At 40.4% G+C, this 26,074-nt stretch overlaps 2 protein-coding genes across 2 annotated transcripts; both read right to left on the bottom strand.

Annotated features, from left to right (window-relative positions):
- Nucleotides 1–11,242: 11,242 nt before the first annotated feature.
- Nucleotides 11,243–14,036, bottom strand: LOC308101581 (E3 ubiquitin-protein ligase TRIM47-like; the record flags this gene model as incomplete). The annotated part of the gene is made up of 2 exons (XM_080451002.1): nt 11,243–11,650; nt 13,797–14,036. 2 exons carry the CDS (start codon nt 14,034–14,036, stop codon nt 11,243–11,245), a joined length of 648 nt encoding a protein of 215 aa, XP_080307128.1.
- A 6,917-nt stretch (nt 14,037–20,953) lies between these two features.
- LOC308101580 (toll-like receptor 13) lies at nt 20,954–24,792 on the bottom strand (the record flags this gene model as incomplete). The annotated part of the gene is made up of 4 exons (XM_080451001.1): nt 20,954–20,988; nt 22,061–22,263; nt 23,890–24,007; nt 24,162–24,792. 4 exons carry the CDS (start codon nt 24,790–24,792, stop codon nt 20,954–20,956), a joined length of 987 nt encoding a protein of 328 aa, XP_080307127.1.
- Between the last annotated feature and the right edge of the window lie 1,282 nt (nt 24,793–26,074).

The raw sequence follows: 26,074 nt of genomic DNA, 5'->3' as shown, positions 1-26,074 counted from the left end.
ACCCCTACCCTACCCTACCCCAGTGAATAAATACATTTAAAAAAAGAAAATACAGGAGGTGGAGAAACTGAGCATTGTGTGTGTGTGGTTTTATATGGAGCATGTGCTTGTTTTAATAGTGACTGAGTCACAAGATGGACTCACATTCTCAAATACAAAAACAGGCAAGATGGATGCAAGATGGAGAGTGAGACGTTTGTAGAGACCAGGGTTGCCATGTCTCGTTATAAGCGACTTTGGGGCTTGTTTTTCTGTTAAGTCGCTTGTAAATATTGGTAGTTGCGGGTTGTGTTTTTTTGGGCTTGTTTCTAAATTGTAGTTGCTTATTTGGGCTTCATTCCCTAATGTTGTTTAAAACAGTGGTTCTCAAACATTTTCATGTCAAGGACCAACAAATTAATATGTAATTGTCTGTGTATCCCCATCTGAAAACATTTTGTGCCAGGGACCCCCGTACCAGATTTGTGTTAAATGTTTCAAAAATATTTAAAATGTTGTACTTTTTTCCAAGATTTTTTTTTTTTATTGGCGATCTACAAGCTCACAACGCGTCGCATCGTGACGCGTTGTGAGCTTGTAGATCGGCTATTTTCAAATAGTCGATTTTACTTTGACTTGACTTTAAAAGTGCTCTTGTGTTAGTCGCTTCTTTTGGGCTTGTTTGCATAGACCGGGCCTGTTCCTCGAAAGGTGAATTAAATAAGCCTGGATTTAAGTCAAATCCAGGCTTGACAAAGTCGGGTCCGTATAGCCTGGTTTATTCGGTTCCTGGAACGCCAAGCCAGGCTGAAAAGGAGCGACTTTGTCGAGCTAGGCCTTGTCAAGCCAGGCTGTGTCGAGCCAGGATAATGAAGCCAGGCTTCACTTATTTCTATAAAAGACCATGAAAGTCGATAGCAGAATCCTTGAACTTGACCAATCATGGAGCCCAAAACCAGATATATATAATTCAGTTAGGTTTAAACCAAACCCAAAACCAGATATATATAATTCAGTTAGGTTTAAACATAAGGAGTTTAAGTGAATGTTTGAATTATAATTATAAACACTTAGAATAATTTTCTAATTTCAAATTTCTAAAATCGAAGATCTACAAGGGAAAAGCTTGCCTTTTGGCGGCCGGGGGTCCACGGTCCAACGGGGGTCAACGGGGGTCCGGGAGTACACGGGGGGCCGGCCCCCCGTGTACTCCCGGACCCCCGTTGACCCCCAACAGAGGTCCGGGGTATACGGGGGTCCACGGGGGCGGGGGTCCACGGGGGTCCGGAGGTCCATGGGGGTCCGGGGGTCCACGGGGGTCCGGAGGTCCATGGGGGTCCGGGGGTCCACGGGGGTCCGGAGGTCCATGGGGGTCCGGGGGTCCATGGGGGTCCACGGGGGTCCGGAGGTCCATGGGGGTCCGGGGGTCCACGGGGGTCCGGAGGTCCATGGGGGTCCGGGGGTCCACGGGGGTCCGGAGGTCCATGGGGGTCCGGGGGTCCATGGGGGTCCACGGGGGTCCGGAGGTCCATGGGGGTCCGGGGGTCCACGGGGGTCCGGAGGTCCATGGGGGTCCATGGGGGTCCGGGGGTCCACGGGGGTCCGGAGGTCCATGGGGGTCCGGGGGTCCACGGGGGCGGGGGTCCAAGGGGGCGGGGGTCCATGGGGGGCCGGGGACCCCCGGCCGCCATAAGACAAAAACATTTCGGGCTTGTAGATCTTTGATTTTCGCATAAGAATTGAATAAGTGTAGAAAAACTCATTGGTTTATGATTGGAGTCATTGGACTAACAGCTATTTCACAAAACTTGAAGAACAAGGCACTGGATTAATAAAGCTTGGCTGTTAGCCTGCTCCTGACCAGGCTAACTTCACAGCTAAATTGCCATGGTAACTAAGCTAGGCTTGCTTCAATTCTCTTTTGAGGAATCGGATAAGGCTAAACTTAACCAGGGTGAACTGGCTAAACTAATCTTCAAGATAATTCACCTTTTGAGGAACCGACTCAGCTCTAATCCTGGCTAAATTAAGCCAGGATAGGTGGTAAAGCCAGGCTTTAGCTCTAATTCACCTTTTGAGGAACAGGCCCCAGGTTGCTTATTTCTCTTGCAAAATCTGGCAACACTGGTATAGACCTATTTCAATCCATTAATTCTGCAATGGAATAAAAACAAAGAGAGAATGAAGCCTATTGTACACGTACACTGGGAAGAAGTGGGACATCTTTTCAACAAAATGTGTGTGTGTGTGTGTGTGTGTGTGTGTGTGTGTGTGTGTGTGTGTGTGTGTGTGTGTGTGTGTGTGTGTGTGTCCTTATGTCAGCCACCATTATATTTTGGTCAAAGTTTCAATTTATGTTTGAATGCATTTGAAAGTGCAGATTGATTTTAAAACTATAGCCAAATGGACATAGGAAAACTTAGTTTAGGTGAGCTTGTATATTTATTAGTGTAGAAACTGGTGTCATGCTGCGTAACGTTCATGTCGTTTTTAATGTTTTATAAACGGAGTGATTTGTTGACGAGTTCCACTATATTTTCTCATTTTGTCCACATGAGGGCGACAAAGGCCGTTGAATACAGACAAATGAACGGAGTCATATGTTTGCAAAGTGATTACAGTGAATAGTGATAGTTAGTTTATAGTTAGTTAGTTAGAGTTAGTTAGTTTATAGTTAACTTAAATCTTCACTGACAGCTCACAGCAGGTAAACAGTAGGATACAGCGTTGGTTCTCAAAGGGGACCTGTTCTCACATAGGTCCTCAAGGGACCAGGGGTCCTTGAGGGAGTTCCAGGGGGTCACCAGCTAATAGGTAGTTAGGAACCAAATTGACACTTATGGGTCTGTAACTCAGAGAGTGTACAAATGGAACCTAACGGGTCCATTTGGTTCCATTTGTACACTCTCAGAGTTAAATTAACATTGCATTTTACAATATAAATTGGGGTCCCAGAGATAGAAATGCCAGACCATTTGACAACCACTGAAGGAAACAGGCATATTATATGGAGCAGGGAAACTAACTATACACAGGTGAACACTATGGACAATCAACAGTGGACAGGCTGGGACTCACAAGACACACAAGGTCAAACAGATTAACAAACACACAGGGAGGAGAGACAAGACAAGGACATTAAATACTTACTAAAAAAGGCAATAGAGTCTGTATGCAGACAAAAAAGGTCCTGCGCTGTGAGCATCTACGTCTAAATATCAAAATCTTAGTCTTTTAGTCTCGTCTTAGTCAACAAAATTAACACTGAAAACAAGCCCAAAAGAAGCGAGCCCTTCGGCCTTTAAACATTGGCTATTTGAAAATAGCAGATCTACAAGCACAACTCATGGCGATGCGACGATCTGCTATTTTCCTAAGAAAAATCTTGAAAACAATTTGATATTTTAACATCACAAATCCCCCCCCCCCCCCATACAAGTTCTGTGATGTTAAAATGTCAAAATGGCATAAAATATTTTCAGATGGGGGTCCGCAGACAAATATATATGAATCTGGGGGTCCTTGACATGAAAATGTTTGAGAACCACTGGTTTACACAATGTTTAAAACAAGCCCAAAACAGCAACTACACTTTAGCAACAAGCCCAAAAAAACGCAACCAGCAACCATCAATTATTTACACGCAACTTTACAGAAAAATAAGCCCAAAGTCACTTATAATAAGCAGACATGGCAACACCGGACATAACTCAGTCTTTTTGTTGTGGTTTTATGGCGAATTAGCATCCATAGGCAATGCATTACCGCCACCTTACCTGCTGTAAGATCACTTCACTTTCCAGCTCAGAGCACTTCACTTTCAAATCTGTCCCACCACAGACCTGGTGCTCTAATGGATCTATTCTAAGACATTATGACTAATTATGCTGAATCCTAAATGGGTATTTCACTTTAAAACACATGTGGGTTCATTTTCCACGTCTACTCAGGTCTCAGACCCAGACTGGGGGTCAAGGCTGCACACAAAAGGGCCGGCCAGTAGACTCATGAATAGCCTAGACCACGTACAACTAGGTTGCTCTTTAGTTGTAGCTACAGGGACACATTAAAGAGACATACCCACCTATCAAAAGGTCATTCCTGATATGAGCCAAAGAAATGTTTCAAATTCAAAAGGTTAATATCTTTCACATTGCCCTATCATGATTCATGACCTACTGTACTACTGCAATTCTTTGATTTGGTAAAACATAGTATCTGAGAACACAGCAATTAATTCAATGTTTGTTCACTGGAACCCCCCCCCCCCCCATCTATACCCCTAACTCGTCTCTTATTTTCTTGTGTAAAGGCCAGACCGCACCAATGCATCTCCTTGCAACTGCCATTGGGGATAATGGTTGCAAGTAGTTGCTTGTTGCAATAGTCAGGGGATATTCAAAATATCTTGGAATAAATTCCTTACCAAGAAATTTCTTCACCCATGTGTTTGTAAAAGTGTCTAGTAACACATCTATCTCATAAAGACTGAAATGCAGTTTCCCTAGGGGAATTTATGACAGCTGCTGAAAGTTGGGGAACCCACCATAACCTTATGCGGGGGAAACATAAACATTTTATTCTGTTTTAAGTAGCATGTGAGGGGTCAAACTAGGGTGTTTGACCCCCCTTTGGCCCAATCTCAATGGGCTTTTTACACAAAAAGTATACCTGGAAAAGGATGGCTATGGCCGTTTTTAGCCCAAGGAGTGGTTTTGGTGCAAAACAAATGCTTGCAATGGATTCAGAATCATAAAAAACACCCTAGTTTGACCCCTCACATGCTACTTAAAACAGAATTAAATTTAAATGTATTTATTTTTATTTTAACCAAGGTTATGGTGGGTTCCCCAACTTTCAGCAGCTGTCAAACATTCTCCTAGGGAAACTGCATTTCAGTCTTTGTGAGATGTGTTACTAGACACCTTTACAAACACATTGGTGAAGATTTTTTTTGGTAAGGAATTTATTCCAAGATTGGAAAATACTAATATCCCCTGACTATAATGATTATGTACAATATTTAGTTTGAGGACAATATCAACCCAAAAGTATAGTGTTTGATTAATCTCTTGCTAATAACAATAGAGGTCCACTGCTCTTGAAAAGGACTATGACATGAAAAGTATTGGAGCACATCTTATTATAAATATAATTTATTGGGTAAAATGTGTTTACTATCAGTGTGATTCAGTATATTCCTCTCTTACACGTATCATGAGGCTTGTTCCAGCTCACATTCAAACTGCCAAAAAATACTGTATATTGATGCTGTTATGCAGAAAACCTTTATAGGATTTTGTTCATGAAATAATGCCCTACTTTGTGGTGTGACTGACACGGTTACACTGTTTTATATTTGTTTTGTAAAACAGCAAAAGAAAAAAAATCACTTAAACATTATTTATTTATTATGTTATCAATCATATTGAAGTGATTTCAGGGAGGGACAGAAACTAACTCCAGTCACTTTCAGTTCAGGGGTTCTCATTGTATTGTTGAATCACAATGTTATTGTATGACTTGGTAATCTGGGTTCAGTTACTATAGTGTTGAATGTTTCATATTCAATGTGTTCTGGGCTTTGAAGAGACAATGCTGCACATTTTCAAAAATAGTGGAAATAGCAGATCTACAATCTCACACACACACACACACACACACACACACACACACACACACACACACACACACACACACACACACACACACACACACACACACACACACACACACACACACACACACACACACACAATTAATCAGATATTGGTCTTGTCCTCTCAGTCCTCAGACTCTTTTAACATCTATCTTCACATCCTGTATAAAACGTCATCTAAACATGGAGACAACTTTCACAGAGAGACAGAAACATTCAAATCAGACTAAAACACTGTTAGAGGTTGCAGACTGACATTTATTTTGAAAAAAAACAAGTCAGTGTAAATTAAGTAAAGTTAATGAAAACATAATGATTACCTGATGGTCTCAAACTCCTTTATATGAATTGAAACATAATTTTGTCATTTTGCCAGATAAGTCGTGAGCTTGTAGATATTAAAGAAAGTACAGAAGCTTTTCCCCCCCTCTTTTGTTTTTAACATGGCTTCATAAGTGTGTAACTGTTTGAAGGACTCCGAGGTTTCTACTGTATTTACAAAATGGGCTAAAAACATTGTTCATCACATTAAAATGTTTTTATAAGCGATTAACTGTTGACACACAATACCCTATTGACACATTGAGGAGGAAGACATTACACCAGTGGTTCTCACACTTTTCAGGGAGACACTCCCCAAAATAACATATTTGAACTGGGGACCAGCCACCCTGACAAGCACTTGGAATTGCAGGAGTTGAGGCATTACATTTAGTTTGACTTCATCAATATTGTGAAAACAGCAGATCGGCTATTTTCACAAATTCTCTCTTTGTCAGGTAATATTTGGCCATTTTTTTTACAAATTTCTATAGTATAGTTCGTTAATTACTTTTGACACAGTAATGTCTCATTTTAGAGGTATTCAATAGGTCTTAAAAAGCCCTTAAATTGTCACTTTAGAAATGTACTCTGTATACATTATACATACACTATACATGTATGTACGGTATGTTTGTGTTTGTAGGTTTGTTTACTGTTGAGTGAGAAAACAATGTTGCACATTAAGCAAAATATCATTTGGGGACCTCCTGGGGGTCCCTACCCACAGTTTGAGAACCACTACATTTAGTATAACCAATCTACACAGACTGACAGAGGGCTCTGTAGTAATATCAACAAGATGACAGGGCATACTGTATAATGATTGTCTGCAGCAGGCTTATGAAAGAAATAATGAGCGGAACACAATGGATTGATTGATCATGATGGTGTAGTATACTGTACACATCATTCTTACACATGCTTTATCTAGAAGAGAAAATCTATCATCAAATGAAGAAAACTACGTTTTTAACTGAGTATCATCATCAGTATTCTTAACATGTCTACCATGTCTTACACAGCTCTGCTGTATCTCCATAGTTATAAGGCCTTATCCCTGGATAGAGAGGTTGTGTGAACGTGGTTTGAACTGTGTGTAGGAGGGTCATTGTGTCAGAAACACTGTAGAAGGACAGAGTACCTGCCTTGTGGTCCAGGTACACCCCCACTTTGTAGGAGAGAGGCCCTGACACTTTAGTGTTAACATTGTTGTGTCTGAAACTGTAGTTTTTACCAGAGCACTCTAAACACCAGGATTTATCATCGTTTCCAAAGTGGGTTTGTCTGCTGATGTCTTTATAACAGACTGCTATCTCAACCCCTGTACCACTCCACTCTACTTCCCAGTAACAACGTTCAGACAGACCCTCTGTACACATCACCTGATAGTTAGTAAATCTCTCTGCATGATCAGGGTAAGGTTGTTGTTGTTGTGTAAAAGTCACCTTCCTCTTCTCCTCTGACAGGGAGAGAAAATAGCTTATTGTGTTCATGTCCAGAGACAGAGGAGAGGAATCTGTGAGAACACACGACAAAAGAAAATTCAAACCTCATGAACCTTATTGTGTTTAGAGTTAGTCTCTCAGATCAAACTCATTAGAGCTTTAAATAACAACATATCAGAATGAAACTTCAACGTTCAGAACCTGCATCAACATGGACTCACATTGTAAAAAGTCCTTTCTGGTCTGAGGCTCCGCTGGATGTAAAACATCAACTGGAGACACAAGAAAACAGTAAAGGTCATCATGACATTGTAAAGGATTTCTATGTCCACACAAAGGGTCAAATCCAACAGACTTTACTGCTGACTTCAGGCATGTAAAACATACAGCGTGAGCCTACGGGAGGTCACAACATACGACTGACGTAAAAGACAACAGGCCTGCTTTACGGCAGTGTCGTAACGTAGCTCTCTTAAAGGCACAGTCACATATATAGCATATATGACAGACATCATACTGAAGAATGGATTAAACTGAAGTTCCAAGGGCTTTGTCAAAAAGTTCAAGCTATTATAGCTTGATAGTAATCATTGCTATTATATAGTGTTTGTTCAGTAACAGCTGTCTCCCCAGCTCTTCAGAAAATACATTTTCAGGTGGGTTTCACATTTCTTTCAATCAGGAGAGAGAACTCCTCAAGATCATTTATTAAGAACGAAAATATAATAAAAATGATAATAAATAATAATAAATATTAAATGGTGCATTTATATACTGTAGCGGGTGACATGAAGCACAGGTCACACTAATCTACTGCCCGCCATACTACAGGCTTTAGTAGCCTTCCCAGACATACTTCCACCTGTACAAACTGTTTCAACACTTAGAAATGTACTGTACAGTATAGGGGCCGGTTAAAACACAATAAAGACATTTAAATCTGACCCTAACCTCTCCTTTGAGAAATATTCTTGCTTAAATTCTTCAATGTTTCTGTCCAATCTGACAGACAGCCAACCTGTGTACCATCAGTCTGCTCCAGTTCAAATATCTCCAGTTGCCTTCTGACTTCATCAATCCATGTTTACTATGATGGCTGGTTAGAAAAACAAGAAACACATTTAAATCTCACCTCTCTTTGATATCTCTGGCCAAGTTGTCTTCAGGATGTTGTCTAGTTGGTCTCTCAGACAAGACACCACATCAATCACATCTGTGAAGGACCTCACAGGACAGATGACCACACTGGGTGAGACTGGAGATCCACTGGAACTGGAGAGAGACTGGAAACTCTGGAGAGAGACAAGTAAACCAGTATAGACAGGGATAGAAGATCATTAAACCAAGAGATCAATAAATTGGTACATTGACCACACACACACACACACACACACACACACACACACACACACACACACACACACACACACACACACACACAAATGATGATTTAATTTGTCTCTAATTCTCATGCAAATAATTGCGATGTGATTGTGTTTTTGGTATTGAGCATATCAATAAAAATATACATTTCCGTTCCAATATATGAACACAAATTGTACAGGGCAGATATTGAATAAATGTATACTTTCAGAATATTTGACAAAATAGTGGAAATAGACAATCTACAATCTACAAGCTCAGAAGCTGAACTTGTAGATCTGCTATTTTTGGAAAATGTTTACAATTATGACAATTGTGGAAAATAATTGTGATTATCTCAAATAATTGTGATTAGGCAATTATGTAATAATTGTGACAGGCCTAATTCTGACAATATTATTGTGGTCTGTACTCTACAACTACTGTATCTAGCAACTATATTAGTATTAGTAACTACCAGCATTAATAATGTCATGTTATGTAATATACTATGATGTCATAATAATATGACATGATGGAATGAGATGAAAGAGATGAAATATGAAGCTGATTTCTCCTAAATGAGTCAAAACCAAACAGTAAAATGCCATGTGTGGAACCTGAATGAAAGTGATGATGTCATCAGTGTTGGACAGCTCCTCCAGGTCAGCATGTCTCCTCTCCAGCTGCTCCATGTGGTCCTCCAGCTGCCTCAGGAGAGCCTCAGTCTGAGCCACTGCAGTCTGCTGCTGATCTCTGATCAGTTCTTTAAGCTCACTGCGTCTTCTCTCAATGGAGACCTGAAGATCCTGTCACTGGCCTCCACTGCTGCTTCTGCAGAGCTCTGATTAACACACACACACACACACACACACACACACACACACACACACACACACACACACACACACACACACACACACACACACACACACACACACACACACACACACACACACACACACACACACACACACACACACACACACACACACACACACACGCACACGCACGCCGAAAGGAAGAAAGAAACTCTTGGTTATAAGTTCTCATGTAAGTGTAGAACTTTGTGGGGAATACATTCAGTCACAACTTAAGTATTGTTGGTCATTCCAGAAGTTCCATGATATGATGGATTCTTTACTGTCATTCTGGGTACTTTAGTGCAGGGACCCCCAGGGGTCCTTCAGGGGGTCCCCCCAAAAATATGTTAATATACCATCAACATCTGTTTAACCAACCAAAACAAAAACAAATCTATTTAACCACTTAAAATAGCCTAAAATTCTACAAGTTCACAACACATGGCGAACTCGTCGTGATGCGTTGTGAGCTTGTAGATCTGCTATTCTTGATAGAATGTGAAAACATTTGAATAACTTTGTAACATTTTAACAACACAAATCTTATATGTGGATTGCTGGCACATAAATATTTTCAAATGTGGGTCTGCAGCCAAATACATATTAATTGGGGGTCCTTGACATGAAAAGGCTTGAGAACCACTTCTTTAGTGCTTCTGATGACACAAGGCACTGTCTCATCCATATACAGTAGCATCACAGTAAACACAAGAACAAGAACTATTATCATAACATCAGCTCACGTTCAGGGCCTCCATGACCTGTCTCAGGTCTTTCAGCTCCTTCTTTTTCTCCTGGATCTTCTGCTGGACTTCCTCCTGCATTGTCACCAGCTGTTTCTGCAAGAAACAGGAAGAGACAGTTTGGCTTGTAAACAAAGCACATTTTCAAAATACACTTTTGCAGGGGCAAGATGAATTAACTCATTCAATCTGGGAACGCATCTGTGTCATTTTAGATTTTAGCTATAACAATTATTTTTATAACTTGGCTATTAAAAAATAACAGATCTACAAGCTTGTAGATCTGTTATTTTAGAAAAATCTTTAACATTTGAACAAATCTTTGAATACATTTTTTGAAACAACATTTTTAACTCAAATCTTTGCTTCTGGGGGTCCCTGGAACAACATATTTTGATGGGGATCGGCGGCCTAAAACAACATTTTGGGGAGTCCTTGACAAGAAAAGGTTTGAGTGCCACTGATATAGCAACGATAGTTTTTCAGAAAATTAAGACATTTGTTGAGACATTTGACAGTTACAAATGTTCACTTTAAGAAATATGTATTCAAAGATTTGCACAAATCTTCACGATTTTTCAAAATGAGCAGATCTACAAGCTCATAGCGCTGCACTCGGCACCACGCTATGAGCATGTGTATCTGCTATTTTTGAATAGACAAAGAAATCTAAAATGACAGAGATGCGTTCCCAGATTGAATGGGTTACCATATGAAAAGTGATCAATCGCGTCTGTTTTTCATTGGGTCCAAAAGGAGTGTACTTCATCCTTTAATACTTGTTATTGTACAACACCCTGGTTTGTGCTTTTAATGTCTCTGACATGGTCATTTAGTTCTGCTTCTATATTTAAAACATGATCTCTCTTATGATTTATCTTCAAGTGATGGTGGTCCTACCTGTTTCTCTGCCTTCTCTGCAGCAGCTGACACCGTGTCATGGCCCTTATGTTCATACATGGTGCACAGATTGCAGATACACTGGCGGTCTGTGCGACAGAACACCTCCATCAGCTTGTCATGACTGGAGCACATCTTCTCCTGCAGTTTGTTGGTGGCTGGGACCAGCTTGTGCTTCTTCAACACAGGAACATTGTAGTGAGGCTGGAGGTGAGTCTCACAGTAAGAGGCCAGACACGCCAGACAAGACATGAGAGCTTTGCGACGTCTGGCTCCGGTGCAGAAATCACAGGCCACGTCTGCTGGACCGGCGTACAGCAGAGCAGCAGAGACAGAAGACTGCTGACCTCCTGTACTGCTCAGCTTCATCACAACCTGGAAGTAAAGAGAAGAGGAGGGGAGGTCACTCACTGATGACAAATACAACACAGTCATTGTGAGGTTCATGGTGATAAACACAGTGAGACATTACAGGTATTAGTTCATCTAGTAAGATCATTGTAACATTATCTGAACACTGTGGTTCTGAACTTTGCATTCCATAAAGTTGATTTCTTTACAGTATGTTGTAAAAATGTAAGCATTTAGTAGACGCTGTTAGAACTAGAAGATGAATGACATGGCAAGAATAGGGACGCTAGAGTTTAATGATTAACCAGTGACTAACACAGTCAAAGATCAGAGTAAATTACCCTAGTCAACAAAATGACAGCATAAGGTAAGTACTGTAGACTGCAAAGAAACTAAGATAATATCACACCTAGCATCTGTTTCAATGTGCTAATAAACTAAACTAAACTAAACTAAACTAGAAAAAGTGCTCCTCGGAGCACAGGTCTCCGCCAGGTCAGTTAGGTTATTGTGGGCCAACAATGTTTGGAATTCGCCAATCAGGATGGAATATCGGACGGAACCATCTTGATCACTTGACTATAGAGATAATGGGTACCGATTAGCATGATGATTGGACAACATTTGTAGGAGTAATACAAAAAAGAAAAGTGTTGAAAAAATCGGCCTCCTGGTGGCGCTATAATAGGGTAATGTTAAAGGGTGGCATTTGTTCTTCAACATAGTGCGAATGTGCGTGCAAAGTGTCACCTCTATCGGACGCTGCGTTCATGATTTGTGGCATTTTGTTCAAAACGGGCAACTTCTGCAAACTTTAGATGTCAATGTTAGCCAATCAGGATGAAATATGAAAAATCATACAGTTCCATCTTGATCACATGACTATAGAGATCATGTGTACCGATTTGTGCGAAATTTGGATAAAATCTGAAGGCTTAATATCCAAAAATGTGTTTTACGTAAGTCGGCCTCCTGGTGGCGCTATATAAGGCAAATGTGAAAAATGCAGGGCAGATGTTTTTCCTTGGCCTCTAGGGAGTGTGCGTGCAAAGTTTCACACAGATCGGTGCAGTTATAGTTAAAAACACAAATCAGCCTTTTATAGCGCCACCATGAGGCTGATGTCTCAATGTCAAAAATGTCAAGTGGCATTTCTTCCTCCGCCTAGTGGGAATGTGTTTGTGAAATTTCACGGAAATCGCAAGCTGCGTTCATGATTTGAGGCATTTTGTTCAAAACGGACCAATCCTGCAAATTTTGGAAGCCAACCTTAGCCAATGAGGATGGAATATGGGATATCGGACAGATCCGTGTTGATCACATGACTATAGAGATACTGTGTACCGATTTGCATGACGTTTGGATAAAATATTGGAGTAATATAAAAAATGAGTTTTGCACAAATCGGCCTCCAGGTGGCGCTATAATAGGCCCATGTGAAAAATTTGAGGCAGAGGTTCTGAATTGGCATCCAGGGAGTGTGTGTGCACAGTTTCGCAGCGACCGGGCCAACGGTGCCGGAGATTAGCTGCTAACACACAGACAGGACACACGGACGGACACACGGACGGACGGACGGATGGACGGACGGAGGGTAAAACATACTCTCTCGCCATGCCTTTCCAACTAGACTAAAGTGTGACAAGACCAGGAGTCAGATTCGAATTTGGGTCTTTGCGTGGTTTGAGTGGTTCTCAAACCTTTTCATGTCAAGGACCCCCAAATCAATATGTATTTGTCCACGAACCCCCATCTGAAAATATTTTGTGCCCACACAAGATTTATGTTGTTAAAATGTTTAAAAAGATTGCATATCGTGTTGTGATGCATTGTGAGCTTGTAGATCAGCAATTTTCAAATAGCTGATGTATAGGGTTACAGTGGTTAAACAGACTGTGATGCTCTATTAACACATTTTATTGGGGTCCCCAGGTGGAACCCCCTCATGGACCCCTGGGGGTCCCCAGACTCCACTTTGAGAACCACTGGTCTAACATGCTATCTAAATAATATTCTTAGTATTTGTGGACAATATCAACATACATAACATAACATGTAGTAAAAAACCAACATATAGTATAACTACCATCTATCACAATAGTCAACAAGGAGTTTTGTGTAGCAGAACATGTAGTTTAATGTGTGGTTGTAACTTGTAAGGTCATCTCACCTCAGCCAGCAAGGTGTTCTTCCTCAGAACAGGTCTGGGACTGAAGCTCTCTCTGCACTGGGGACAGCTGTAGACTCCAGTCTCCTCATACTGGTCCCAGTAACCCTCAATACAGCTTCTACAGTAACTGTGTCCACACTGTAGAGTCACTGGTTCCTTTAGAAGGTCCAGACAGACAGGACAGCAGAACTGGTCCTGGTCCAGCTCACATGTCTGTTGCTTCTCCTGCTGTTCTGCCATTTGACTGACAACCACACTCACACTGAGAGAAAACACAACACTCTGGTTTACTCTGAAGAGAGACTGAGAGAGAAACACACAACAGCTCTGAGTTTCGTTTCTTCTGAAGAGAAGTGGGAGAGACAAAGGGAGGGACTTCCTGGATGTTTGCAGGAGGCAGTGGTTTTAAAGAGACAGTGTAGCAGCACAAACAGGTTCAGCTTGTGGTTGAACGTTGTACAGCTGGACTCTCACACTACACCATCATTTCCTGTGGAAAAGCCTGGTGGTGGTGACACAAGGTTACAAGATAATCAGGGGTATTTATTTGGGGTAGAGTATGGCAGAAAATGTGTATTTTAGTAAAATATCTCGACTTTCTCACTAGTTCCACACTCTCTCCACTTCCTCCAGACTCCAGTGAGCTCATATATTATAGTGAAACACTCTAATATCCTCTAGGATTACAAATAAGTCATGGCAAGACAGGTGAGCTTGATCATAATAAAGGGGAAACCTGAAAATTACACAAGGTTGACATCTGGTGGCCAATTCAGTGATGCCTTATACAGTAGCTGTTGTGTCATTGCTTGACATCTGCATTATAATTTTTTTTGTCCCCTCACTTCAGTTGCACCTGAAGTGTTCATGGAATTATTCATTGTGTGTTATTTCAGGAAACAAGAATAAGTTCCTACATATTTTACCAGCAGCATTGTCAAATTGAATGATGAATGAATTCCATTCAGTATTGTGACCTCAGTGGACAGGACAGTGGTACAGTCGACTGGACCTTTGGTTTAACAGCTTTAACTGTCAGGGGACACAAATGCCTTTCATCCTATCAAGTGTAGCCTATAGTTGATACTTTAGACAGTAAATGTTCTACATTGCACAATAGTTTTTTTAATAGGCATGATGCATCTGCCATAATTTTTGAAATATGTATATCCCAGGGAATCAGTTTCTGATATATAATCATTAGTCTAATTTACATATATGAGATTGTTTGATTGAACTATTTTGTCACTACAGTAATTCATAGCTGTGTTATGTACATGGTCCAGATGAAAAAGCTCAGAACACACAAGTTTCAAATTATACCCACTTTTAGGCACTTGCTGTTGGTTTACATGGAATAGAAAAGCATTTATAGGTATACAGACCAAATTGTAGGCTTATAATATTTCAGTGTATAATTACAACTTAATAAAAGGTCAGCATTCAAGGAGGAAATGGACTACAGTAACTCTCTGTTCTACAGCAGAACGGTCAACACCTCATGTGCTTTGACAGCAAAGCAACAGACAATATGCAAGCATAATGCTATTGTATTCTGGAAGGAAAACAAGGAACCATTCATTAAAAACACTCTCAGACCTCTGAATAAGACCTCATAATAATCACTAGCTTTCCCTTTCCAAGCCTCACTGTGTCAATCTTTTCCAGTGAGAAGTGCATGTATTTGTTAAACTTGTAGAATGCGAAAAAAAATAAAAATAAAAACATAAAATAAGATAAAATCAAATAAACAATAGTGTGAATGCAAAGTTGCATGGGATTTAAAACGTTAGGGATTAAAAACGCCCCAATCTCAATGGGCTTTTTACACAAACAATTACCTGGAAAAGGTTGGCTATGGCCGTTTTTAGCCCAAGGAGTGGTTTTGGTGCAAAACAAATGCTTGCAATGGATTCAGAATCATAAAAACACCCTAGTTTGACCCCTCACATGCTACTTAAAACAGAATACCATTTTTATGTTTTCCCCGCATAAGGTTATGGTGGGTTCCCCAACTTTCAGCAGCTGTCAAAAATTCCCCTAGGGAAACTGCATTTCAGTCTTTATGAGATGTGTTACTAGACACTTTTACAAACACATTGGTGAAGAAATGTCTTGGTAAGGAATTTATTCCAAGATATTTTTAATATCCCCTGACTATTGCAACAAGCAACTACTTGCAACCATTATCCCCAATGGCAGTTGCAACTTGCAAGGAGTTGCATTGGTGCGGTCTGGCCTTTACACAAGAAAATAAGAGACGAGTTTAGGGGTATATAGATGGGGGGGGGGGGTTCTTGTGTTGTTCCAGTGAACAATCATTGAATTAATTGCTGTGTTCTCAGATACTATGTTTTACCAAATCAAATAATTGCAGTAGTACAGTAGGTCATGAATCATGAATCATGACAGTAGACTTAGTCGCTATTTTCAATGCGCAACACCGACGTACGACGGGCGACAGGGTCCCAGGCCAGAGGAGGAGGCGGGGCTTTAAACACCCAATCATGGCTGCTTCCCGGGTTACCCAGCATGCATCTGTGGTTTCCCCCAAATATTTAAAAGTTATTTAGAGATAAAATACAGTTTTATCACTAAAATAAACGTTTGTATTGTATGGAATCAGGTTGTATTTCCCCTCCACACTAAATCAATTCCACATTTCATGTTTTTATTTCCTAAACGGACACCATTAGTGAGAGAACTGTTCACACTGGAACCTATAAATATCTCCTCAAACAGAGATGTTAATGTGTTAGCGGCATGCTGCACATATACTAAAATTGGAACGATACAGAGAAGATTAGCATGGTCCCCTGCGCCAAGGATGACACGCACAATCGTGAAGCGTTCCTAATTTTAATCTTTATTATTATTGTTTATTACGTTGAAAATATTCTTCTTTATTACTATTTTGGGCTATGACTATGACACACCATGGTCACTAGAGGGAGCCAGAGTTCAATAAATACATAATTCTGCAGTTATTTGGCTGTGATACACAAGAGCCTCAAGTAAAAGTATCAATACTGCAATGTAGAAATACTCTGATACAAGTAAAAGTCCGGAATTCAAAATTGACTTGAGTAAAAGTACAAGAGTATTGACATCAAAATGTACTGAAAGTACCTAAAGTAGAAAGTACTCATTAGCCTATGTCCCATCTTCAAGTTTTCAAATGCATAAAAATCTTTTGAAAATAGTAACGTAGATCGGCTATTTTCAAATTGCCGAAATGTATATAGGGCTGAAGTGGGTAGGCTAAAGTATGTTTTGTAATAATCATCCAAATCTACAAAGTAACAAGCGCTGGTGGACCAGAGCTACAAAGTAACTAGTAACTAAAGTTTTCAAATAATTGTAGTGGAGTAAAAGTATAATATTTGACTCTGAGATGTAGTGGAGTAGAAGTAAAAGTACTGAAAATTGGAAATACTCCAGTTAAGTAAAAAAAAAAAAATACCTCAAAATTGTACTGAAGTACAGTACTTGAGTAAATGTACTTTGCAACGTTTCGGCCCGGAGCCAATCAAATCCGAGGGTACCAAAAGAAAAGTGGAACTCTGGAACAAACGTCCAATCAGAGGCTCCCTCCTAAAATAGCAGATCTACAAGCTCACAACTCGTCACGGATGTGACGAGCTGTGAGCTTGGAGATCTGCTATTTTCAATGCGCGACACCGACGTACGACGGGCGACAGGTTGCCAGGCCGGAGGAGGAGGCGGGGCTTTAAACATGATCCATCCAATCACGGCAGCTTCCCGGGTTACCCAGCATGCATCTGTGGTTTCCCCCAAATATTTAAAAGTTATTTAGTGATAAAATACAGTTTTATTACTAAAAAAAGTTTATATTGTATGGAATCGGGTTGTATTTCCCCCCCACACTAAATCAATTCCACATTTAATGTTTTTATTTCCTAAACGGACACCATTAGTGAGAGAACTGTTCACACTGCAACCTTTAAATATCTCCTCAAACTAAAAGATTATTGTGTCAATTCAATTCAATTCAATTCAATTTCAATTCAATTCAATTCAATTCAAAGGGCTTTATTGGCATGAGAAAACATACGTTTATATTGCCAAAGCAGAAAGCATAATACAACAATACAGCAATACAATCAAAACGAAAAATATGTACATTTGAAAGTCAGAATCTTCAATAGATCAATTTCTATGTACCAAGATCACTGGGTGCAGTTATAGACCGCCGAAGTCTGACGTCATTTACACATCCTTTGTTTGTCTACCTGGTTCGCAGTTTTCCACCCCCGTTCTGAATCCCATAGACGTCTTTAATATCGCGTCAAATAAGAACTGTGTTCCAAAAATAAACAAATGACCCCGGCGTGTTGACTCTTATGGATATGAAGCATCAACTGACGGTGAGAAAACGCTAATGTTACTTCCGCCGAATTAGTTACATTTTCGCCAGAAACAGACTGTATCAAATATAAGTGACTGACTATCATAAACGATACAGAGCCTCCTCCCTGACAATAACGCCGACACGCGGTGTTTATTTTTGGACCACAATTCTTATATGAGACGATTCTAAGATGACCCAATGTTATTCTCCATAGAGAAATTACTTCCGCAAACCTGGGGATGAACGAGTCACGTCAGGACTTCGGTGCTCTATAGTGCCGGAATATACCCAATGATTAGTCTTTAGGGTGGTTGTGTTCCGTTTGATATCCTTTTCCTATCACAGCAACTCACGAATCTTGCTGCTGTGTTTGCACATTGTTGTACTTCGCCCAGCAGATATGGGAGTTTTTTGTCATTGGTCATGTTTTCAAAATCTCTGTGTGTGGTTGTAATCTGTGGGAAGTATGTGTCTCTGATGTCTTGGTACAATGGACAGACGGTTAGGAAGTGTAGCTCGGTTTCCACTTCATTTTGTGTGCAGTGGGTGCATAGTCTGTCTTCTCTCGGGATACAGGTCTGCCTGTGACGACCTTTCTCGATCGCAAGACTGTGCTCACTGAGTCTGTACCTAGTTAAGATTTTTCTTTGTTTTGGGTCAGTCACGGTGCTCAGGTATTCTGCCACTGCGTATTCTCTGTTTAGGGCCAGATAGCATTCTAGTTTACTCTGCTTTTGTGTTGCTTCTTTCCAGTGTGTCAGGTAGTTTTCCTTTTGCTGTTTTATAATTTGGTTTAGTCCAATGGGTTTTCTATCTCGTGGCTCTGTTTGTGTTTTTGCCCGGAGTTCCAGGGCCAGCTGGCTGAGGGGGCATCTCTCTAGGGTTTCGCTGTGTGTGAGTGCCTTGTTATGGAGACAGTGCATCTAGGTCGCTTTCTTTTAGGTGGTTGTAGAACTTAAGTGCTCTCTTTTTTATTTTGATAATTAGTGGGTATCGTCCTAATTCTGCCCTGCATGCATTATTTGGTGTTTTTCGCTGGGTACGGAGAATGGATTTGCAGAATTCTGTGTGTAGGGTCTCGGTTTGGTGTTTATCCCATTTTTCAAGGTCATGGTTTGCTAATGGTCCCCAGATCTCACAACCATAGAGGGAAATTGGTTCTATCACAGAGTCCAGTATTTTAAGCCAGGTTTTAATTGGGATGTCTATTTTGATGTTTCTTTTGATAGCATAGAATGCCCTTCTTGCCTTGTCTCTCAGGTCCTTTACAGCTTGGTTGTAGTTCCCTGTGCTGCTGATGTTTAGGCCAAGGTAGGTATAGTTTTTTGTTTGTTCTAGTGGGATTGTATTTAGGAAAAATTGATGGTTTTGGCGGCTGGATCTTTTTTGAAATATCATGATTTTAGTTTTAGTTAGGTTCACTGTCAGGGCCCATGTCTGGGAGAATTTTGTTGTGTCAGCAACATGCTGCACATATACTAAAATTGGAACGATACAGAGAAGATTAGCATGGTTCCCTGCGCAAGGATGACACGCACAATCGTGAAGCGTTCCCAATTTCTTTTTTTTTTTTTTATTTCTTTTTTTTTTTAAGCTGAAAATATTTTTTTGTTTTACTATTTTGGGCTATGACTATGACACACCATAGCCACTAGAGGGAGCCAGAGTCCAATAAATAAATAATTCTGAAGTTATTTGGCTGTGATACACAATAGACACTACTCAAGAGCCTTAAGTAAAAGTATCAATACTGCAACGTAGAAGTACTCTGTTACAAGTAAAAGTCCGGTAAAAGGCTCAAATTATTAGTGTTGCCACCATCACCAAGTAGGCCTAGCCTAACCCAAAACAAAAATTAATAACAAAACGATTTCATTGCTTTTCTGTTTCAATATTTGTATTAAACACAGAAGATACACCACGAGCATGCAAGACATAGGGCACACAACATAACCCTACATAGCAATACCATAAAGACATAAGAACATAAAAATCACACCCAGTGTGAAATGAGCGGTGTATATCACAGTGATGGAAGCTCACTTCAAAAAAATAATAGTATTTTTTTTTTACTATAATTTAAAAAAAAAATCAAAACAATTATAGTACTTTTTTTGAAGTGCGTGGTGCTATTTATAGGTTATGAATTTGCGTCTCGCTAGCCAATCACAGTACTGAGCAAAGGGTCTGAATACTTATCAGCCAATCACAGTACAGGTTATGAATTTCATCATGCGTCTCGCTAGCCAATCAAAGTACTGAGCAAAGGGTATGAATACTTATCAGCCAATCACAGTACAGCGACCCCAACCCCACTTATAGGAGCGGCTACACCGCTCAAAAAGACAAATCATAAGATACTTATTCACACCAAATACAGTATATGATAATCATCACATAGTATGGCAACTAACTTATATTCTCCGTCACTCTAATACACAAGACATTTAGGCACTCATCCCCTATATATGGCGCTAATGGCAGCCATGCTTCTACAAATTCGGCCAAGGTACCCCGTAAAACATATGAGTCTCTCCAAGGGCATTAAGCATAACGCTTTTTCAAACCATAGGAGGACAGTTGGAGGACTGTCATCCATCCATTTATTAAGGATTGACAACCGAGCAGCATAGAGCAAAGCTCTTAATAGATGTCGATTTCCTTTTGTTAATGTGATATGTATGTCTGCCCCTAGAACAAAGTAAAGTGGGTTTAAGGGTATTTTAATTCCAATCAGTTTGAGGATTTCATCTTGAATGGATACCCAGAAGGGCAAAAGTCCAAATCATATGACTATGGGTACCTTGTCCACTTTTACACCTAGGACATAGGGGAGAGCATAGAGGGTCATATTTACTCCTTATTACTGGGGAGACATTGTTGATGCCTTTAGTAGGATAGATTCTACATGGTTGGGATGCGTGCTCAAACCAGTCCAATATTCGGGGACAGGACAGAGTTAATGTAGCTCCTGAGTTGCAAATAACAAAAGAAAATGGGATTGCTGTAAATTAAATTCAGATTGTAGTTGTTGGAATGATTTTAACATACCATCTTTATACAGGTCTTGAATTCAAAATACCTGCATCTTTCCACAACCCAAAACCTACATCCAGACAGGATTGTGCAAAATCTGTTTTTTTTCTTCGGCGCCAAGCATGAAATGTGATTTGTTATGCCAAAATGTTTACGTACCCGATTGCATGTTTTCAAAGTGTTTTTAACAATATGATTGTCTTTTAGCCCAGGAAGTACATCAACATTTTTCATAAATATCAAATCAGAAAGAGAAACATGATCACAACCATAAGCCTCCAAGTCTAGAAAAGTTGAATTTAAATCATTTTTTATAGTCTACTATATACCTTACTTGGGACGCCATATGATAGTATAAGAAATTTGGTACTGCTAAACGGCTTCCCAAGGCAAGTATATACACATTTCAACAACAAGACAATTCAATGTGCTTTACACAAAACATCAAGCGAAGGAAACTGACTATAAAATGACAATAATGAAAAACTATAAAATGACAATAATGAAAAAAATGATACAATAAAAACTAAATAATCAAAAATAACAAGATGACAGTGCAGAAGAGAAAGAAAACAATAACTCAATGAAAGGCAGCGGCAAACGGAAAGGTCTTGGCATACAGTACACGATTGATGTAAATTGAAATGTCCTTACACACGGAGCGTGACAAATAAACGATCCATGAATGTTGTGTGGCCAAATAGAATGATCCCAGACTTGTTTTCATCAGAGCTACCATTTTATCAGTAACCTATTTGGGTCATTTGCTAAAAGAAATAGGCCATCATTTGTAACCATGTATATATATTATATATATATATATATACTGTATATGAAATAGATTATTAATTCAAACCCAGATCAGTGTGAGTTGTCTCCAGAGCTCTGCGTAGGTTCTGCCAGAACAGTCCAGGGTGCCTCCTAGCCTGGGACCAGCTCAGGTAGGTGTGTCTCTTCACCAGCCTCCTCATGTGATGGTAGGGAGACAACTGGTGGGCTGGAATGTCCTCCAGAAACACCAGGATCAATACGTCCTTCTGTTCATCAAACAGACGGTAGCTGCAACACAGGAGACCATGAGGACATTTACAGTCAGTCAAGTTGTATGCAGTGGTGGGAAAAGTACTAGTATTTTTTTAATTAAGTAAAAGTATCAATACTGCAATTAAGAAATATTATGTTACAATTAAAAGTCTGGAATTCAAAATGTACTTAAAGTACCACAAGTAAAAGTACTCATTATGCAGAAATCTTTTGAAAATAGCAGATCTACAAGCTCACAATGCGTCGCATCGCGACGCATTGTGATGGCATCAAATGGCCAAAATGTATATAGGGCTGAAGTGGATAATGTATGTTTTGTAATAATAATCAAAATCTACAAAGTAACTAAAGTTTTCAAATAAATGTTGTGGAGTAAAAGTACAATATTTGGATCCAAAATGTAGTGGAGTAGAAGTAAAAGTATTAGAAATTGGAAATACTCAAGTAAAGTAGGCTACCAATACCTAAAAATTGTACTTAAGTACAGTACTTAAGTAAATGTACTAAGTTACTTTCCACCACTGGTGGTTCTATGTACGATGTACATAGAACCTGAGTTTTAGGCAACATGGTTCCCCACGCAGCAGTGGTTCTCAAAGCCTATACTGTAAGGGTTAACTGATTTCCATGCTACGTATATTAACACATTTTGCTGGGGACCCCCTGGAATCCCCTCAAGGACCCCTGATGGTCCCCGGACCCCACTTTGAGAACCACTGCTTTACACCATCAGCTGACACGATTCAACAACAGTGGTTTGTAATTCCTGTGAAATTATGGAGGAATACATAATTATGCATATGTATGCATTATATTCATATTAACCATGCCAGTTACAATTCTAACTTTTAGATGAATGATTTAGAAATATAAAAAAATAGTGAATCTGTGTTTAACTAATGTTTGACGAAAATCAAATTTACATGTCATTTTCCTGTAAAGTGGCCAGAGTTGCGATGTTTTTGCCCTGTGCCACATGTACACGCACGCACGCACGCACGCACGCACGCACGCACGCACGCACGCACGCACGCACGCACGCACGCACACACACACACACACACACACACACACACACACACACACACACACACACACACACACACACACACACACACACACACACACACACAGACACACACACACAGACACACACTACAATAGTTCCAGTCATAACTCAACCAATAATAGTCTAATAGTATGGGCTGACCATAGCTGAGTGGGTAGAGAGGCTGTATGTAATCAGAAAGCCGCTGGTTTTCCCCCAGTCCACCCAGTCTATGTATCGAAGTGCCATGAGCAATTTTTTTATTGATTGAATACCTTATAAGTGAGAAATGTAAACAGCACGTGGCTCAGTAAGACATGAAAGCTAAAAGGATATAGTCCTGGGTACTTGTTTCCATTGTGGTCCTATGTAATAAGACACTTAAACCCTAACTGCTCCCCAGGCACTGTATTAACAGCACCAACTGCTTAGGATGGGGAAACGCAGAGGACAGATTTCACAAATGTACAAATACCCCCAACAAACAACTACAGGGGACTTACAACTACAGAATAATTGGGCTATACTGCTGCAACTATATGTACTAAGAGCTGCCACTGTAGGGTCCATAACATGATTGATACTGCCCCCACCTGGCCATCTGGATCTCTCTAGAGCACCATTCACTCTCCAGGTAATGATGGCTGATCACACAGATGGTCTTCCTGCTGCCATAGATGGCATCTGTAATGTTCTCAACGATGGGTTTACCTGGAAACAAAACATGCAAACATTCCTCAATCCACGTTCAAAACTATTTCAGAGATAGTATTACATACAGTAATAACAATGCCACTAAAGACAGCACAGTGTTGTTCAGACAGAGAGAGGTCCCTTCCTGCTTAAAAGAGACTGTGGGTTGTACCTGGTAGGAAGTCTCGGTGGTGCAGACAGAGTCTCCAGCCCTGCTCTCCCTCCAGCACCGGAAGCATTTCTCTGCAAACCCAGAGCTCATCGTGAACGTTGTAGGAGATGAAGGCATCATAGCGCTGAGGAGACCCCCTCTTTCTTTTGTTAGCGTCATAAAGGAAGGCCAGGAAGAAGTAGTAGGCATAGAGTAGATGCAACCTCAGGAAGTGGTAGGTGAAGGATATGAGCAGAGATAGCACAATCGCACAAGTGGAGGAAATGAAGCAGATACAGCCCATCTGTTCACAGGAGTGATAGTCAAAGTCCAGAAGCCTGGTACCCTTTTCAGTCAGAGGATAGCCACAAGTGTAGCTGTGAGCAAAAACTACCAGCGTTTGGTTGTTGTGCAGCATCCACTGGAGAAAGTCATAATTAGAGCAATCACAAGCGAAAGGGTTTTCACCCAGGTAAACATACCTGAGAGCAGGGAGAAAACGGAACACAGAGACATTGATCACTGTCAACTCGTTCTGGCGCAGGTCCAGCCAAGAGAGTCGAGTCAGGTTGGCTTGTGCCAGGAAATGCAGGGACTTCAGATTATTGTTGGAGAAATTGAGAGCCTCTAGGTTTTGTATTGGGTCAAACATCTCTGGGTTTGGGTATGGTAGATTGTTGCCCCTTAAGGTAAGAGTTTTCAGCTGCGGTACATATCTAAATGTGTGGCAGACTGGTTCTGGTTCTGGTTTACTATAGACATTCACAGCTGTAAAGTGTTCCAAATGTTTCATATCCGAGAGCATGACTGATATTAATTGAGATTTAGGCTGATCATAGGTTTGTGGACTGAATTGTATTGCAAATTTCTTCAGGCTCTTCAGTAACTCATGGGGAGGTGAATAAATAATTCCGTTAAGGTTGAGATAAAAAAATAGACTAAGCGTTTCAAGTTCATCTAGTCCCTCCAAATAGTTGTTGTTCCACAGGTTCCACAGGCCTAATTCCATGTCCAAGTCCCTGAGTGATTTCAGACTTGTAAAAGCTCCCCGGCTGAGCTTTGAGACAACATTATTATTTAAATCCAGAAAATGAAGTTTCTGTAGACCAGTCTTAAATGTCTCGCCAATCATCCAAATGGAATTGTGTCTCAAAGATAGATGCTGTAACTCATAGAGAAGTTGAAAAACACACGGTTTGAGTTCAAAGATGTGGTTGTTGTCTAGATTAATGCTTGCGAGTCTGGTTAAATTGAAAAAGTCTGAGCAGCTTAAATCAAGAATGTTATTATCATGCAGGCTTAGGCTATGAAGCATGGGGAGATTCTTAACATCGTCTGGTACTTTGGAAAGGTAGTTGCAGGCGACTCTCAAGTAACTCAGTTGATTCATTTGTTTTATCGAACCATTAGACAGTTCAAGCAAGTTATTATGTGATAGGTCCAGGTAGGTTAGCCGAGTACAAGGTGACAGTTTTTGACTTATGTTGGCAATCAAGCTTATAAAAATACGAAGTTTCCTCATTGTGGGAATTTGACAGGCAATATGTAAGAGACCTCTGTCTATCCACTTTTCCATGTAAGACAGAACTAGATATTCCAGTGAATCAAGGCTCCGTAGAGACTTTCTGATGTTGTTAAAAGACATACTAGAACCAGTCAAATGCACAGTAGTTATATTCCTTAGAGAATACTTGTCTGGTACGTCCCACTCCCATCCAACAATATCATTACAACATCGTGACAGGTCGATTGTCTCAAGATGTGGAAACACAGCTGCCGCGATGCTAAACTTTTTTATCGACCGCGAAGTGATTCTCAACTCCCTGAGCACAGAGGACACGTTTGATGGCAGGTCTTTTGACTGAAAAGACACCAACTCATACACTGTGATGTTCAGCACCTGTAAGCTCGGCAGTTGTAAGATGGTGATCATG

The sequence above is a fragment of the Gymnoscopelus braueri genome (genome assembly GCF_963280865.1).
Source record: "Gymnoscopelus braueri genome assembly, chromosome: 15".
NCBI classification, from domain to species: Eukaryota; Metazoa; Chordata; class Actinopteri; order Myctophiformes; family Myctophidae; genus Gymnoscopelus; species Gymnoscopelus braueri.
This window is presented reverse-complemented; position numbering and strand designations above follow the sequence as displayed.